The following is an 18,051-nucleotide window of genomic DNA, read 5'->3' on the forward strand; positions in this document are numbered from 1 at the left end:
GTGGGTGCACAGCTATGCAGCGTGCTACACACACTTCCAGTAAAGGATGTATCTTCAACTTTTACTGGAACTGTGTTTAAGTCACTGTTGATCTTTGAGGTTTTCTCTGGGAGCGACTTGTGAAACTGTGAAAACAGTAACTGACTACAACTCCAGTGATGGTGAGCAAGAAAAAGCTGATATTCCATAAACAACCAAAGGTATCATAAAAATGATTAGTACACTGACAAGGCAATGGAATTGCATATACACTTAGCTGGTAGTTGTAGCTAAAACTAATGCAACAGTCCTACAATAAACAGCATGTTCATGAAGGTTATAATGCTCAGTTTGTGTTGGAACTGTTCCAGAAAGGGGTTAATTCAATGTTATGGTCATTTTGGAGGATGTAGTTTGTGGTGCTGTTGAACTGAAAAGCATTATACCAACAGGCATTTCTATTATTTTGTCCAGCCTATTTATACTAATGAGTGCTGTTTAAATGACCGAAACACCTCTCTGTATAATGCCATACTGTAAACTATAAATTCAAAGGTAAAGTATAAGTAAACAGTAGGAAAAGAAAGTCCCTTCCGTTAATCCTATGTATCAGTTGATTCAGAGTAGCCTATAATTAGCATAACAAGATCCCAAATTTCCATTAATAAGAAAAGGAATAACATGTCTGGACTGGATCTGAATACAAATAATACACTATTGGTCAAAAGCTTAAGGGCACCTCCAGTGTTTCTGAAATTAAGTTAAAGCACTAAACAAATAAACATGTTGAATTAAATCTTATCTAGATATAGATTCAGCAGCCAAACAAACTTGTGACGTTCTTTGTACAATGGAAATCAAATTTTGTCCAGAAAGTTCATCCCAACACTGTTGCAGAGGTTCCCATAAATGTATTGTACTAGAATTGTACTAACAAAGCATTAGAGGGTGCAGTAACACAGTTTGTTCCAACACTAACATTGCACAAACAGAGGGTTTGTAATTAACCAACAAAAGTTGGGAGAAAAAGTCAGGAGTTGTTTGCATTAACTTTCAAAGCTTAATTTACTTCAATTGCTGCAGGTAAGTTAAGCAATTTCTTCAAAAGGTCTGATTTTTATGAAATTGACATGATTTTTCCATTTTTGGTGACCTTTTTTTCACCTTGGGCAGGTTACTGCTTACCTTTGTTCCATTTAAGGTCAGTCACTGGACTTGAACTGTTTAAATTTCAATAAAAAGTGGGAAAACAGGGCTGTTTTAAAACCTTTGACTGGTATGTTTCTTCATGCCTTATATATACTGATATTGATTCATACTGGAAAAATGAAAGGCTACTGAACTATCCGTATGGTTTATATTCTGCAACATCACCGAGCATTATTACTGAAATGCATCAGCCAGTATTGTTGAAGCAGAAATTATATTGCCCAAACTGTGGAGGGCAGCATAACACCATTGCTGTGTCTAGTCTGCAAGAAGACCACGAAGAAGAAGCTCCATTTACTCGGTGATCATCTACTTGGGTCTATATTTTGTTGGGTACTTCCTGTTTCAAAGTCCAGCTGAGAGCTGGTCCAGTGATTAAAGACAAAAATGGAGATGTTGTACTGGAGCTTCACAGATCCTTGTTTGTTTCTTTAACAGCGTCGTGAGTGTGTGTGTGTGTGTGAGCTGCAGACAGACATGCAGGAGTCTGTGGAGTCTCTGGTCCGACTGCTGGAGTCCTACAGAGGAAGAGATAAAGTTGTAAGTATTCATGGAGTCTAAAATAACAAACACCTAACTGTTATCCCCTCTAATGTGGGATAGTTCATTGGTCTTAAATAACTTTGTTATGATATTCCATTTTCAGTGTAAGTGTAGTTTCAGCATGGGTTTAGTTCAGTGTTTACTGCCAGCTGAACTGAGTTTACTCCTGCAGGACAAGAAAAAGAGAAATAGTGTCCAAAGTCGAAGTAAGAGTCATCTAAACACATTACATCTCCTACAATATTAATCATATGAATATAAATATAAATCCTTAATAGAGTAAAAATGTAAATACTAGATACTACTACTGTAAAAATTATTTTAATGCATGCATAATTTTGCTGTGTTAAGTTGCTTCATAAATGCTGAAACACTGCATTAATACTGTATATCATTATGTAGAAAACACAAATGGCAAAAAGAATAACTTTAGAGCTGAACCAATAAACCATTAGATATCCAGAAGAAAATTAATAATATTGATAACTATTTTGAAAATAGATTAATCATTTAGGTAATTTTTTTAAACATTCTCTGGATTCAGCTTCTTAATTGGGAGGCCTTATGCTTTTTCTCTTGTCTTACATCATACATTATAAACTAAACACTGTAGGGCTGCAACTAATGATTATTTTCATTATCAATTAATCTGCCAGTTATTTTCTTGATAAATCCTTTGTATCATTAAATGTCAAAAGTGACATCTCCAAATGTCTTGTTTTGTCCGACCAACATTCCAAAGTTTACTATCATGTATGACAAGGAAAAGCATAAAATCCTAAAATGACTAAGACAGATGAATTGTTGCAGCACGAAATGTGAGAAAAAAGCTTGATATTATTTGATTTTAGATCCTTGGACAAGAATAAAGAATAAAATAAAATAATACTTGTAGCTGCCACCTTGGACTCTCTCTAATCGATAATAAAAAATAAAATTAAGTTGCAGCCTTAGATTCAAACTTGTGAAAAAAATTTCACTTCACAATCCATCAATTCTGCAGTTTTTGCTGAATAATATTTCAGAAATGTTGCAAGTTTAGCTTAAATACTACATGTCATTATTATGTCAGCCATTCAGGTTTATGTACATATATATAAAAAGATCAGCTTTCACTACATCCCTGAGAGTAAAGTCTCCTCTTTCATAAACACCCCTGTCTCCTAAAAGTACTGTGAGCACCTCCTGGTGTTTCCCCTCTCTCTGTTTGTCTTTCCAGATCAGGACGGTCTGTTATGGCTCCCAGCTTGTTGGAGGAGTTCTTTCCCGTAAGGCAGAAGCAGACGTCTCGTCCCAGCGTCTCGGAAAAAGTCTGCTGTTATTTTCTGCTCAGCTCAGCCAATGCAGGACGGTGCTGAGGCTGTTTGACGATCTCTCCATGCTGGCTTATTCCCGCAGCTATGGGTTTGGAGACGGGGTGGGTCACACAACAACGCTCTGCTCCGTCCACTTCCTCCTCTCAAGTCTTATCATTCTTCAGAATTCAGTCAGGGAGGGATCGATGAACATCTGTCCCACTAAATGAAAAACATGATACAGTGGTTCTCTGTCCATATTCTAAGACAAATGGCAGTGGTGGAAAGTGACTAAGTACTTTTACTCAAGTACTGTCCTTGTTATTATTGTATCAAGATATTTTACATCTCTTCTGTTCTTTTAAAGGAGGAGGACAGAGGTGTTCGTTGGATTTCTGTGCTGACCAACGTGGCCGATCAGCTCTATTACCCCTGTGAACACATCGCATGGGCCGCCGACGCTGAGCTCATCAAAGTGAAGTCTGATAAATGGTGGCTGTTGAGCACGGTGCTGTGGGGAACCTCGCTGCTGCTGGGAATACTCAGGTGAGCTTACCTGTACACGTATGGAGTCACAGAAATGATAAATGTTACTTATAGGCTGATTACTGAGAGGTATAACTGAATGTATAATTGAAGAACACGGTAAATTAAGTGAATCAAATTTACTGTATTAGTTTATCTTTTATATTTATGGTATTTTGTGTATTTTAATATGTTCTTATTTATATAATGATTTTATTAGTATGTGTTAAATGTCTGTCCAGCACTCATGGAGGCAAGTTCTGAATAATGTTTAAAGGCAATACATTTAACTCGGCTCATAATTTTCCTCCATGTGAAAAAAAATCCAAACAGATCAAAAGTAGGTCTGTTTTTTCACAATTAGTTTTTACTCGTTCTGTTAATTTTTCAAATCTTCTCTTGCAAAGTGTAGTTCCTGTTCAAAAGTCTAACTATTGTATAATCTGTGAAAAATAAAAACTAAAGCAGAGGTTGCTTTGACTCGATCTCACCAACACTAAGAGTGCAATTTAAGCTTAAAGTGGAGCGCTTTGTAACCTTGGGTGCTCACTTAGATTATTTCTTGCTTTACCTGCCAAATATCGAGCATAAAACACTTTCAGTCGTTTTTTTATTTTTTATTTTTAAGGTCGCTTCGAGTTCTGCTGCTGCTGAAGAAGAAGCTGAAGAGATGTGGGAGAGATGGAGCTGGCAACAGGTGTTGTTTCTGCAGTTTTATCACAAATGTTCAGCCTCCGTAACGGATATAAGACAGGCTTCTTTACTTTGTGAGACATTTTCCTCCTGTATAAAACAATGTGTCCTGTGGGGTTTTTTTTCCCGTAGTCACTCTCAGCTCTGCAGACAGATGCGAGGGGAGGTTCTGTCCATCCTCAGCAGCATGGCTGACCTCAGTAACGCCATTCACTGGATGCCGCCCGGCTTCCTGTGGGCTGGTCGATTCCCCAACTGGCTGGTGGGGCTGATGGGCACCATCTCATCTCTGATTGGTTTAATCCAGATGAGCACCAGCGACAGTGACCAGACAGACAGCACATAGTCTTCACCTCACAGTGAGGAGTAGATGAGAGGCTTAGATCAGCACCGAACGATTGACTTACGGTCTATCGGTGGAAAATGCTGAATGAAACGATGTGAAGCAGATCCAGAACATATGAAATCAAAACCATCTGGACCTATGACTGCACAGTAAGGAAATAAATTTAATACACTAGTGGCCAATCTTCAGATGTGAATGAAAGCTGCTTGAAAAAATAAGTAAGCAAAACATCTTCAAATTCACAAGATTTTTTTAAATATGTTTGGACATTTTAGTCAGTCGTCAGACAGTGAGAGGTAGGATTTGATGATGAGATTAATCAATCAAATTTTCTTTTATTTAGCTCGTATTTCTAAGATAACTGCTGCAGTTTTACAATCACACAACTGTGAAATTCATTGAGAATATATGTGTTGTTACATAGATGAAAGTATTACATGGCATGCATTTTAGTAGAGTGTAGAGGTTTTCAGAGAGTAGGATGTAGATCCTACATGACAATAAAATCCTGATGGCATTGTGGTTACTTGGGGGCACTTCCTGGGGTAAATCTTCTTTGTATTTATCCCATAATGACACTGTGTGTCCTGGTTTGTCAATATTCAAAGTGGTCTAACATTTCCCCCCTATTCCTGGCTGGTCAAAAGTTGATTTTTGCAGCAATCACTAGGTTTAACAGAGGTTTTAAGCGCAGGAGAGACACAAAGTGACACTAAACCTCTACCTGTTCCGTCAACCCAGACGGTCACAGCACAATTAGCTAAAATAGGGGATTTCATGGCTGTGTTTTGAAATTAAATCTGTGTGTTGAGTTTAAGAGATGTACGATAATGAGTAGAAAGGCTAGAAAATTGTTGCCTTAGAGACACACTCCATACAGCTGATTTTAAATCTTGCATTTATTCGTCTACAGTGATTCATAAACTGTGAATTAATTATTATACCTTGTTAGTATTGTGATGATTGGGCTGCAAGGATTCATCTGAAAAGTACTGAACATAGTAAGTGCCCTAGGTGTTGAAATTGTCTTAACTGTTGACATTAGCCGCAGAAATATCTGAATACATCAGGGAATCAGTAAAAATCAGGTATGAGATTTTGGAATGAAGTTTGGTATCCCCTAGACATTGCTGACCACGTTTTAGATGGAAACAGTCTGTAATACTGGTCAAATGGGACAGAAGATACCCAGAATGTAAATGAATAAAAATGTAAAATAATTTTAGATCATGTAAAATATTGAACATTTTAAAATAAACAGTTGAATTCTCTGCCCTTTCTCAGTCGTTTACAATTGTATCAAAACTGATAGAGCCTGGAGTATCAATTATTAACATATTATTAAGATATCCTAAAATAAGAGTTTTTGAAATGAAGTTTGGTATGCTCAGAGACGTATATGGAAGCAGTCTGTATTACTTGTCAGAAGAGACATAAGCTGCTTGGAATGTAAAACATTTTAGGTCATGTAAAAATGATGAACTTTATAAATGAACTTCTTTTTGGATCGATGTATTTGACGTTTGATTGAGCAGGACTTGAAGGTTCAACGTGACGTATGCTCTTGCTACCTTCAGCCTCTGTCGGACATGTAAAAAACCATTGGAGCCTATTGAGCGCAAATATTCAACATTATAAAGACATGTCAAATGCCCCACAAGACCGGGGCTTATCACTCTTTGTTTTCATCTTCAAATTGTTATTATAAACACAGTACAGGGATAGCTACGTTAAAGCAATTAAATTACATATTATAATCGAGTTTATTGTTAAATCGTGCGGTAAGAATCCAAGAGACGGACGTTCACAAGAGCACTTGAACATCACACAAGTACAGTCTGCCAACAAGTAGAAGCTGTCGGTTTAACAGCAGCCGCCACAATCACAGGAGAACTCTGTTTTATACAAACAGTGACTGTTTTTTACTTGTGGATTATGTAAAATTAATATATTTACCCGTGCTGTTGTTGTTATTATGACGAATAAAATTAAGCTAAAGTTTTGGAAAAGACTCAAACACCAAACCACGTCAACTTCTCTGTCGTGGCACCTACAGGAGTCTCTCTCTGGCCACAAAGGAACCGAGAAAGACCTAAAATATCAGGTAAGAGCTCCTATTTTAGCTACTTAGCCCCTTGTATTTTTATTGTAATTCCCATGTTTTGATAATGAACTCCTTATCAGGGTGCTGCAGTGTTAATTAGCTAAGTAGTTAGCTTTAAGCTTTTTGGAATAGCTAACTTTAGTTAGCCAAATTCAGCAGTTTTTGCTTCGCAGTGTTAAATTTGTATTAAGGCTTTTTGGGTTTATTTGTTTTGTTTATTTTTTAGATCATCGTTAGTTTTCTGGACTGCCAGCCCTTTGGCTAACAAATTAGCTCCACGAAATACTGCCTTGCAGGTTTTAGGGAGAACTGTGTGCCATTTCCAATGCCCATTAACATTTTGCGCATTTAAAGTCGCTTTAAACTGTTGTTTAAAGCACGTAATTAAGTTGTATTTGATTTCTAATGGTTGATTATTCTGACCGTTAAAGTTGCACCTACTAACCAGTAATGTGCTTATCTGTAAACTGTATCTCTGATATTTGGTTCTCGGAGATTTTTTTCCTCTTAAATACATATTGGTATTTAAATAGTGTTTTGCCTGGTGGATCATTTAGATGCTGGATTTACCAGAAGACCTGCCTGATTTGTGAAACGATTCTTCAGTGTTGTTGTTCATTACACTAACGCTCATACAGTTATCGATAAGGAACATATCAGTTGAAGTGAAGTTTCGTATGCTTTATTTTCAACACATGAGAGTGGAATTACCAAACCTGCTTGTTCTCCAGGAGGTTGATTTGTGGGTATATTAATTTGCAGGTAATGACAACTGAATGAAAAAGGGATGCGCAGCATGGTATTCTCTAGGGGTCTATTTGATGGTAACACACATTGTACATGTTGTCCATGTACTTTGAGCTTTAGGCTGCTGTTTCTATCTTGATGGCACTGAGAACAAGAGGGTGAATGATTGTATTTCAGATAGTGCTGGGTTTAACTTGTACAGCTGTTTCTACTAGTACTAAAGTCATGGTGGTAGACAGTCTTTTACACTGGGAGCGTGGTGAGTGCAGCAGCTCTTATTTAGATCAGAATTACTGATTTTGCATTGCAATTTAGTTCCATTGTTGGAAACCTTATTAACCAAATTCCTTATAAGTCTGCTGCATTGTGACCTCAACCAGGAATCAACACAGTAATACCAGTTTTCCTCTGACAGGCTTTTGTACAAAATGGACACAGACGTCTGCCCTGCTGATCAGCCCACCTCTGCGCCCTCAGACATCCAGTTGTCTGACTCTGTCCCTGTTAATGAAGCCTCTGGGGTTGAGGTAATCAGACGGACTGTAGCAGCTCTGCCAGGTTCAGAGGTGGAGGATCTGGATTCCTACAACCTGATTGAGCCTCCTCCATTAGACTGGAGGTCTGACTCCTCCAGTGAGCCAGGCTCCGCAGATGACCTGGATGACCCCGGCTTCCCTCCTTCTGTTGACAACATGGACAAGGCCAGTCCAGGTGAGCCAGTATTAATGCCTTTGGACGTGAGTGACACAGTGGCTCAACTCAACATAAACCAGCAGGAGCTGGTGCAAAATAATTCAGAGCCAGTCCAGAATACAGAAGTAGAGGTGGAGGAAGGGGATGCAGCAGTTGATGAGGATGAAGGGGTGAGGGTGGAGGATTTGGAGGGTGCGGAAGACCAGGAGGAGGTAACATTTAGGGACGTGGAAAATATAGTTACTGCAGAGGAAGTTGCTAACAGAAGATCAGGTGATGAAGACCACAGCCGCATTCACACCCTGCTCAGCCAGCTCCAGCTGATGGGTGAAGAGCCTCATCCCAGTCATCGGACACCACCTCACCATCACTACTCCAGCCTGTCAGAGCTAGAAGACTGTGCTCCCTCCTTAATAACAGATGACAGCACTGAAACCACTGGGTTGCTGTTCTCTGAAAGCCACCAGAGAGACCTGCTGGGGCTGCTGCAGTGCACAGAGATCGGTGCTACTCCCTGTCCCACCTCTCTGCCCCATAGAGGGGAGGTGGATGCTGTAGTGTCAGTTTCCTACAGTCAGGAGGACGCTCAGAGGTTCTGGGGGCATTATGGGAATGGTCAACATCAGCGGCACAGGGACGACTCCCTCACCTCCCTGCCTGACGAAGAGTATCCTGAACCAGTGTGGATGAAACTGGGCGAGGAGCCTCCAGACCAAGAAGCTGCTGCAGAGAGTGAGCAGGTAGGTCATGGTACAATTACTATAATAAGCTAAAAGGAGGATGAACTAAGGTGTAAAGTATGAGGCATAGAACTACACAAGAAATACTTAAAACATAGATTAATTGCAATTGCAATTAATTCCCTCTCCCTCTGCTGTCACTGCAGAGTGCTGATGACCATCCTTCATATAAAAATGGTGAGTCACTTCACTATATTTCTTTTATCTTGTTGACATTGAGCTGGATTTTTTATGTCAAATGTCACAGTGACACAATAAAGAAAAGAAAATAGGGCATCTTATAATTAATGTGTTTTACTTTTTAGTGCCTGGTCCTTGTGACCCTGAAGACCTGTTGGATGGGGTAATATTTGGTGCCAAGTATCTGGGCTCCACTCAGATCAAATCAGACAGGAACCCATCTACGAACGCTCGTATGGCTCAGGCTCAGGAAGCTGTGGACCGAATAAAGGTAAAAATCCAGTAAGAGACACACCAAAACCATCGGCTTACCATGGATACTGCTTTGAAACAGACTCACGACACACCAGGCCTGACTGACATCATGAAAATAAAGCAGTTGCTGTGCTACATTGCTTGGTAGTGTTTCTGGGTGGTGGTGTTGCTGAAAAGATATTTGAAGTAACGTACAGATTTTTCTATTATGACGAGACCAGCTGGCTGGGATGACGTCATGTACTCGTATCTAAAGATTGACCTGAAGTACTTTTGACTGGACTGTATTTCTTTCAGGCTCCAGAGGGTGAGTCTCAGCCAATGACAGAAGTGGATTTGTTCATCTCCACGCAGAGAATCAAAGTGCTGACTGCTGACTCACAGGTACTGTATGTTCTGCTAGTTGACCAGCAAACATTGTCTGTTTTTACCAAGTAGTTTTAAAGTTATCTTCCTTTCCTCTTGTAGTTTACCCTTTTCACATAAAAAAAAAAAAAAAAATGTAAATAAAGTGTAAGTGAGTATCATACAGTGTTATTAGTGTCAATACTACCACTTTGTTACCATTCATAGTGGTTGTATTCTGGCTTTTTAGCCAACACAAGCTGATGATGGATATGATAGAGTGAATTGTGAGATTAATTTATGGATGACTTCAGAATACATGAAGATATTTTTTACTATGATCTGTGTGTCATTTACATGTGTTGTAAAAGGAGGTTGGTTGGAGGAGTTATCGAAAGGTAATGGAATTAAAATACGAAAACATGTAGGAACCCTGAGCTGCTTAGATGTCTGCAGTTGCCAGTGTGTGTCCATGTTATTTTTCCTGATCCCTACTTGTTAAATATCTAAAATATAATTAGATTCAGGGTTTGATTTCTGTTGTGAAAACATCATAGACTGTATATAAAGAGGAAAACATTCATTATTGAACTTTTATTTTATAAAGCACTTCTAAATTTACACCCTCATGCTAAGCGTTCACAGCAGGAATCCTTAATATAGAACTGGATGGTGATTTAATATCAGAGCTCTGCAGTGATGTTGCAGTAATAGTAGAGTCTATTTTCCTCCACTGTGTGGTTGAATTGTCAGGAGCGTAAAAGTGGGTCATTTACTGTCAGCTCCCCCTTTGCACGGCTGGTTGTGCCTCACTGCACCATACTTGTAAAAAATAATCACAGCTTTTTGGTGATGTTTCTTGGTTTCAGTTATTATTTACAAATAATATACTTACTATTTGAGATACACAGTGGCATTAAAAAGGGAAGATGCGTTTATAAATCACTTTGTTATAATTATATTTGCAAGAATCGTTTTGAAAAGTCTTTTAGTTGTTACTTTGACGGACACTACAACCTCTCAAATTTGATAGCTGACCGCTCAACAAATTCCCATATCATTTTTTTTTTTTTTTTTACAAGTTCATGATTGTTTTCTTAATTAGATTTTCTGTCAACATAGCTCATCAGTGACCTGCTTTATGGCAGATCACTGTTATTCCTAGGACAGCGTGTGACCTCGGACAGTTTTGGAAATTTTTACCAGGCAATAATAACCTGACTGTCAAAAAGAGAAAAAATAAAGACGGGGCATTGTTCTTTCCATTCCATTCAATTCAATTCAATTCAATTCAATAAACTTTATTTGTCCCCAGGGGGCAATTTAAAGGGCACATAGAGTTTTAAGCAAGTTAAAAGTCTCTACAGGTTGATATTGCGAACCACACCTTCCTATCTTCTCAGTATCTAACAATATTAAGCTCCTCGTGTCCTGTTTCCACTCAGGAAGCAATGATGGATCACGCTCTGCAGATGATCTCTTACATTGCCGACATTGGTGAGATCGTGGTCCTCATGGCACGAAGGAAGCGTAAAGGGCAGGATGGTGACCCGCCCTCCACCTCTTCCTCTTCATCATCCTCGGGGCCTCAGAAGAAGTGCTTAATGATCTGCCATGTGTTCTCTTCTGAGGATGTGAGTCAATCGATTGAAAGGTCTTACAGCAGCATCACATTTCTTTCTTACTTAATGGGAAGACTTTATCTGTTTGACTCATTATATCTAAAATTTTGGACCCTGGACTCCCAACAGCTGCTGAGGTTTGAGGATAAAAAAGTGTCTCCTTCTGTTTTTATGATCTTCATAGTGGTCACAACTCGCTCCAGCAGAAGTCTTGAGCCTTTAGCTGCAAAACCCTTAACATTATGCAAACAGGCTGACAGTTCAAGACTTTATTAAAGTGTCTCTTTCTCTGCACAATCTCAGATCAAATGTGCTGTTTCCTGCTGGACTAAAGTTTCAGCTTCAGCTTGGCCTGGTTTCCTTCCCCCAGACTGCCAGCGAGTTCTCCTGAATGTAAAAAGGGTCTGGCTGTCGTCCCAGTTTCCCACTGTTGGCAAGACTGAATAGGAGGAGGAAGAGTTTCTTTTAGAAACTAATTAGCTGTGGGATACCGAAGGCCATGAGGCTCCTGCTTCTACTGCAAGGTTTTCCCAACTTATTTAGGAATGAGTTTTACAATGGGTGAGGTTAAGTGAATGAGTGAATGTAATATACAACTTTAATGAAACAGTGACAAACAGATCACTTTTTATAGAAAATCAGGAAACCTTTTGGAATGCTTCATTCAGGGTGAAGCATTTGTACTAAAAGCACTGTAAATAAACTCATTTGCTTATTTATTTATATGAAAACAGAGGGTGAGAGCGTGTGTATATTTACTTAACACATGCCCTCAGAGGCTTACCATTCAGATGCCAAAGTCTCCATATAAACATGACTGGTTTAACAAATGCTTATCTGATGAGCCCAGGGCACAACAGGCAATTGCACTGTTTCTATAACCACACTGTTCTACCCATTGCACATATGCTTTCAGAGAGACAGAGAGACTATCTGCACAATGTTGCAATGTGCATGACCTCTGTGACTGGTAACACTTACTGCTGTGCACTTCATTTATTTTCTATTGAATAATTAATGCCTATCTTACTCTGTTCTTTACCCTTGTCCTTGTGTGCTTGTTTGTTTTTTATATTTGGTGGATAATGGGTTTTATTTGTGTCATGTGAGCTATTGGATGCCTGAATTTCCCTCAGGATTAATAAAGTATCTATCTGTCTATATATGACATAACAGCAATCTTGAAACCTGAGTCAGTTTTCTCTCCTCCTCCTCCCTGTTTCTCCATCCAGGCTCAGGTCATAGCCCAGGCTATTGGTCAGGCATTCGGAGTGGCCTATCAGCAGTTCCTGCAGGCCAGTGGCATCAAAGCCAGTGATCTGAGGCCCGGCGAGTACAGTGACTACCTGGAAAGTCAGGAACTCTACAATGGAGACTTGGCCCACTTCTCTGACTCTCAAAACCTCAGAGATGTAAGTAGAGTGATTGTGGTTTCACATCTTCCATCAAAATATACAGCTGACCCGATACTTCGGTGTGATAGTGATGTCACTTTTTCTTTCATACACACCTGCGCATAGTAATCGAGCAGAGCAGAAAGTGGCCATTAAAAAGATGAAGATGTTTTGAGAATATGTTTGAGAGGACCCCTGGGAGATGTCGATGTTTAGTATCAACAAAATCCTCAAATAACGTCTCAGCTTTTCCACGAAGAACAGAGAAGATCAGTGTCTAGTCCAGAGGAGGGACAGGACTGCAGCTCAGTGTACCTTTCAGCACAAAGACTATTCACCCCTGCTCTCCTCCAGCTCGTTTCCTGCCCGAACACTTGTCCCTCATTTCTGACATGTCATTTATCCTGAATTTTATGCCATCTTTAAAGTGAATGTCACCAAAATCTATCTATAGACTCACCAAGAGACATGAAAGGTGGCCTTAAAATACATGTCGTCTGCTCCTTCTTTTGGTAGCAAAAGTCACTTTGGATTCATGGTAACTACAATATATTCCAGTGGTGACCAACTTTCACTGAAAACTAAGTATCAAAATGTCCAACTACATTTTTCAAACCACTCTTGCATTATAATCCACTTCTCCACTGTCCATCTGTCTGTTTGTTGTCATATTTTGCCTCTCCAGTTCACCACTTAATTAGGGGATGAACAGTTGCATGAAATGTTCAAAAACATAAAAGCACAGTCTCAACCAAATCACACAAGGAAGCAACCAACTGAAGCAAGTGTGACCACCCACAAGGGTCAGCCGTAGATGAAAAATTCATCCACCTTCTTCCCTACCATCAAAGTGGAGAAAGTGCTACGGACCAATTGGGTAACAACAGGTGCTCCACCGACTAAAATGGTTAAAGGTCAAATTATAAGTTCTGCATCAGTGATGGTCACCCAAAATTTGTGACTGCGCACTGTTGAAACACCTAGTGTGACAACTGCATGTGTGTGGAAAACAGTTACCCAGTGTAATATGTACTGTACTGTAGAACCATGTCCATGTTCTTAAGTATAACAGCAGCTTAACTCCTTAGATATGTCAAAGAGTGGATCTTAGTATTAATACACAGAGTTACAAAGAGAAAAACTGATTATTTTTAATAATACAGATGTGTTCATTGTTGTTTGTCTGTGCATATTACTGCATTACTTTGTGTACATGCTATCCTGTGATAGATAATTGTGGAGAAATCATTGGTAAACCAGATTTTTGTGTGTTTGTGGTTCAGGTAGTCATCACAAAGGCTCCTGGAGAGATCCTGGGGCTGGCAGTGGTGGAGTCAGGGTGGGGCTCTATCCTGCCCACTGTGGTGGTGGCCAACCTCCTTCACGGAGGTCCAGCTGAGCGCTGCGGCGAGCTCAGCATCGGTGACCGCATCATGTCTGTGAACAGCACCAGCCTGGTGGGTCTTCCCATCACCACCTGCCAGAATATCATCCGGGTAAGAAGGGAAGGCTCAGCACAGACTCAATCACTGCGATGATAGCAACACTACTAAGAGTAATAATAAAAGTTGTGTTGCTTTGGTTTTAGGCTGCAAATGGCTGAATTTCTCAGTGAGGCATCTAATAAATTGCCTAAACTGTTTTCACTTTACATAAGCTTGCTTATGCACTGTCCTGAGAGCACACTAGATGGCACTGTGTTTCCATGCAGCGTGAGAGTGTATCAATATGGCTTCGATAGTGGAATCCAGAGCAGAAACAATCAATCTAATAAACAATTAGTTGCACAACAGAAAAATAATAATCAGGCATTTTGTTTCTTCATTGTTTAAGTGATGTAAACGTGGACATTTTTGGGCTTGGAACTACTGATTGAACTTAACGAGACATTTGAGGTCACATTCATCTTTGTGAAGTTGTGAAAAGCATTTTTTCACTATTTATTTGATGTTTCACAGTCTAGAGACAATTATCATAAAATTATCAACAAAATACACAATAAACATTCGTTGCAGCACCAGTGACTTCACACTGTTGGGTTTCTGAGGGACAACAAGAGTATTTATTCACTGATGATGTATGTTGCAAGTTTTTGGTGCTGAGATTTGATATTTCACATTTAAAGTGAATAGGTTTCCTCCTGCAAAGGTAGAACAGCTTTTGGAACATTTACCTGTAGTGGGAGCAGTATGATGAACACCTATAAAGTATAATGCAATCAACACAATAGCCCTGTAATTAGTGTTGGGAAGTATGTAATCTTTGGTGTTTTGAAACCATCAGATGTGGTCGAGCATTCAGGAAATCATCAGAGACGACACGGGACACTGACAACACATAAAAAAATACTGCTGTCACCTTGGACCAATCCCCTTAACTTGCTCTCATTTACATTTCTCTTCCATCTCAGGACCTGAAAAGCCAAAAGTATGTGAAGCTGAGTATCGTCCACTGTCCTCCGGTCACCATGGCGATTATCAGGAGGCCAGATCCCAAGTTTCAGTTGGGCTTCAGTGTGGAAGATGGCATTGTATGTCAATATCCATATTTCTACTGTCTCACTATTACGTTTGTTGCATTAAACCATGTGTGAAAGAAGAAGAGTAAATGAGGAATACTTCCCCTCCCTCACTGTTAATTGCCCAACAGTAGAAAAAAAGGATTCACTGCACAGCTTACTTTTGGGAATATTTGTAAATGTATAAATGTGTTTTGAGCTCTCTGCACTCAGTTAGTATTGCCTTGGTAAATGAAAGGGTAGCTTGACAAAACAATATTGAGGTTCACCTCCTCACTTACTCCAGCTTCCAAACACATTTAATGCATCCCTTCCTCTTTTCCCATTGCAGATCTGCAGTCTGATGCGGGGTGGTATAGCAGAGAGAGGAGGCATCCGTGTCGGGCACCGCATCATTGAAATCAACGGGCAGAGTGTTGTTGCCACTCCACATGACAAGATCATCCAGAGCCTGACAAATGCAGTCGGAGAGGTGAGAAGGGATGAAATCCTTACATGAACAATTATATATAGTTTATAACTTGATAGTTATTTTGGAGAATATGAAAACTGATCATAAGCTGTTCTCGCAGTTTAGATTTAGATTTTTCTCTCTCTGGGCAGATTCACTTGAAGACGATGCCAGCTTCAACATATCGGCTCTTAACGGGACAGGAGCAGCCAGTGTTTCTTTGAACGCTTCTACTGCATCAAGGACAAAAATACTGCACAGTGTTCAAACTACATGAACTTTTGCCAAACTCAGAAAATATTATGCAATTGATCGTACAGCATATCATAAGCTGTTGTCACACCACTGAATACAACAATCTAGTCTAGCTATATATTTTTAAGATGAAGTCCATTTGAATATTGTAAAAACATATTTTAAAGTGACAGGGATAGACATTAGCTCGCAATTTATATTTATCAGATATTTAACAATGCAGGCAATAGCTGAGATGCAGTAATGCATAAGCGCAATATTTTTTGATTACACTTAACTTACATGGTGGTGAACAATATCGAGTACTCATATGAGTCTTCCAGCCTGGTGTGTCTTAGGTAAACGTGCTTGCAGGGGAAACTTTATTGAATCAGCACAGAGGGTCTGTTTATTTCATTGTGATGGACTTCCAGTCCTCCACATACATGTGCATATCAACAAGTGTCTGTCACAAGCTTCAGAGAAGGCTACGGAGTGCAGCACTGTAGTTCATTCATTCAAGGCTTCCCTGATTGTGCCTGACAGGAAGCAGATATCATGCAAAATTGAAGGTAACTGCCTTATTTGATAGAGAGATGCTTATATTTTTAAGAATCTGCTATTGTGGTTGTTCATTAAAATGATCTGTAAGATGTCTTTTTGATGTTATTTATTGTGAGCCAGTGGTCGCTGAATAAGTTTCGGCTTCTAAATATAAAGCCATATGTTCTGAAAACCAATGACTTAGTATTGGGTACTGCTGAGTTTTGATAAGGATGATCCTGTGAGGATGTTATCATTGAACAGTATATGTAACCGAAACTATTAAATTGAAATTACAGTCGTTATAAGAATAATGTGATAATTGCAAATACCATATAATTAATTATTATTACTACTAATATTGTATGTAGTTGCAGGTATAACATGTAATAATCTGCTGTTTGTACTAATAAAATAATGCCTTTTATTAATACATTAATATTCTAAGAATACAGTTCTTATTATCCAAGACGCTGATGGCATGTATGTAACACTGCTGTCCAGGGCTGGCCAATCAGCTGTCAACTTTTACCAAAACATAGACCAAAACCAATCAGATCCGTTACCGGCTTCTTTGACCACTACCCCTTGAAAGTACTTTAGCCAATCAGCGTTGCTTGTGGGCGGGATGTCTTTACCTTCCACCTGCTATGACAAACATTGAGAGTCTGATAAGCTACCGATCGTTGGTGTGTCCGATACACGGAAAGGAGATTTTATCACCTATAATACAGAAAGGTAATAATTAACTACAGTTTTATGAGTCCTTGGAGCTCCTTAGGTTGTATTTATTTTCTTTGAAAGAGCCTGTAAACCCAATAATAGTATCATTGAGTAACATGCTAAAAAGAGAGCTACATCCTAATGTGACGCTAGTTAGCACGGGATTTCCTCTTTTCCTTCTTGGTTTACTGTTAATTATTTTATTTACCAGATGAGACAGCGACATAAACTGGTAACTGCGTTAATGATAGCATTTAAGTTATATTTTTACTTTACATTTTGTTTGAATGAGTTGTTTCCCGAATTGCATGCAATAATGCCCTTATATTATGAATAGTGCTAAGTTGAAATTTAATTTACGGAGTAATTTGTACCAGTAACTTAATTTTACATTTTTAACCTGTACCATGCCATTAACTTACGAATATATTACATTGAAATAATATCCAATATTTTGCTGCTGTAAATCTCCATAAAGCAGGAAAGGAAATCAATGTACATGGTCAAAACAGATTTAAAAAACGATAAAAACAGAGGTTACAAAACCTGTATCTGACACCTGCAAAGACGTCTGCAAAGTCTTTAAATTTAAACAGATGAATGCATGAAAATAGTTTCACTTTAAAGTTGCACAGTGTTTTTCAAAACGATTTGCAGAGGAAATGAGCCTTCTTTCTAACCTGGCACAAATCGTGATCCAGATTATTGACTACAGCACAAACATGCAGAAGATGCCACGGTGAAAAGGCATTCACAGAGCAGAAGTGAATGTTGAAGTCTCAGAGTGACACAGGTAAGCTGTTAGGATCAGGAGGATTTCAGGATAAAGCAGGGGATTGTCCATCTTGAGCAGATCACTGCAGGCACACAAGACAACCTTCACTCACAATGAATATAAAAACATCATATTTG

The 18,051-nt window shown here is 39.1% G+C and overlaps 2 protein-coding genes across 2 annotated transcripts; both read left to right on the forward strand.

Annotated features, from left to right (window-relative positions):
• Positions 1-1,534: 1,534 nt before the first annotated feature.
• Positions 1,535-5,808, forward strand: pex11g (peroxisomal biogenesis factor 11 gamma). The gene is made up of 5 exons (XM_022769666.1): positions 1,535-1,728; positions 2,951-3,148; positions 3,394-3,572; positions 4,180-4,248; positions 4,377-5,808. The coding sequence occupies exons 1-5, from the start codon at positions 1,666-1,668 to the stop codon at positions 4,588-4,590; spliced, it is 723 nt and encodes a 240-aa protein (XP_022625387.1). The 5' UTR covers positions 1,535-1,665; the 3' UTR covers positions 4,591-5,808.
• Positions 5,809-6,426: 618 nt separating this feature from the next.
• On the forward strand, positions 6,427-16,833 carry LOC111217072 (amyloid-beta A4 precursor protein-binding family A member 3-like). Its single transcript, XM_022738772.1, has 11 exons — positions 6,427-6,694; positions 7,857-8,874; positions 9,021-9,051; positions 9,180-9,325; positions 9,607-9,693; positions 11,100-11,288; positions 12,509-12,688; positions 13,954-14,166; positions 15,081-15,200; positions 15,520-15,660; positions 15,792-16,833. The coding sequence occupies exons 2-11, from the start codon at positions 7,870-7,872 to the stop codon at positions 15,861-15,863; spliced, it is 2,184 nt and encodes a 727-aa protein (XP_022594493.1). The 5' UTR covers positions 6,427-6,694; positions 7,857-7,869; the 3' UTR covers positions 15,864-16,833.
• Positions 16,834-18,051: the final 1,218 nt, after the last annotated feature.

Source organism: Seriola dumerili, unplaced genomic scaffold, assembly GCF_002260705.1.
Source record: "Seriola dumerili isolate Sdu_G_001 unplaced genomic scaffold, Sdu_1.0 BDQW01000002.1, whole genome shotgun sequence".
In the NCBI taxonomy this organism is placed as follows: Eukaryota; Metazoa; Chordata; class Actinopteri; order Carangiformes; family Carangidae; genus Seriola; species Seriola dumerili.

What these genes read in the sequence shown, in the direction of transcription:
- pex11g (XM_022769666.1), top strand. Translation starts at nt 1,666, where the DNA reads ATGCAGGAGTCTGTGGAGTCTCTGGTCCGACTGCTGGAGTCCTACAGA. An exon ending in GCTATGGGTTTGGAGACGGG is followed by an intron (nt 3,149 to 3,393) that starts GTGGGTCACACA and finishes GTTCTTTTAAAG; the next exon opens with GAGGAGGACAGAGGTGTTCG. An exon ending in AGAGATGGAGCTGGCAACAG is followed by an intron (nt 4,249 to 4,376) that starts GTGTTGTTTCTG and finishes TTTTTCCCGTAG; the next exon opens with TCACTCTCAGCTCTGCAGAC.
- LOC111217072 (XM_022738772.1), top strand. Translation starts at nt 7,870, where the DNA reads ATGGACACAGACGTCTGCCCTGCTGATCAGCCCACCTCTGCGCCCTCA. An exon ending in TGCTGACTGCTGACTCACAG is followed by an intron (nt 9,694 to 11,099) that starts GTACTGTATGTT and finishes GTTTCCACTCAG; the next exon opens with GAAGCAATGATGGATCACGC. An exon ending in TCAGTGTGGAAGATGGCATT is followed by an intron (nt 15,201 to 15,519) that starts GTATGTCAATAT and finishes TTCCCATTGCAG; the next exon opens with ATCTGCAGTCTGATGCGGGG.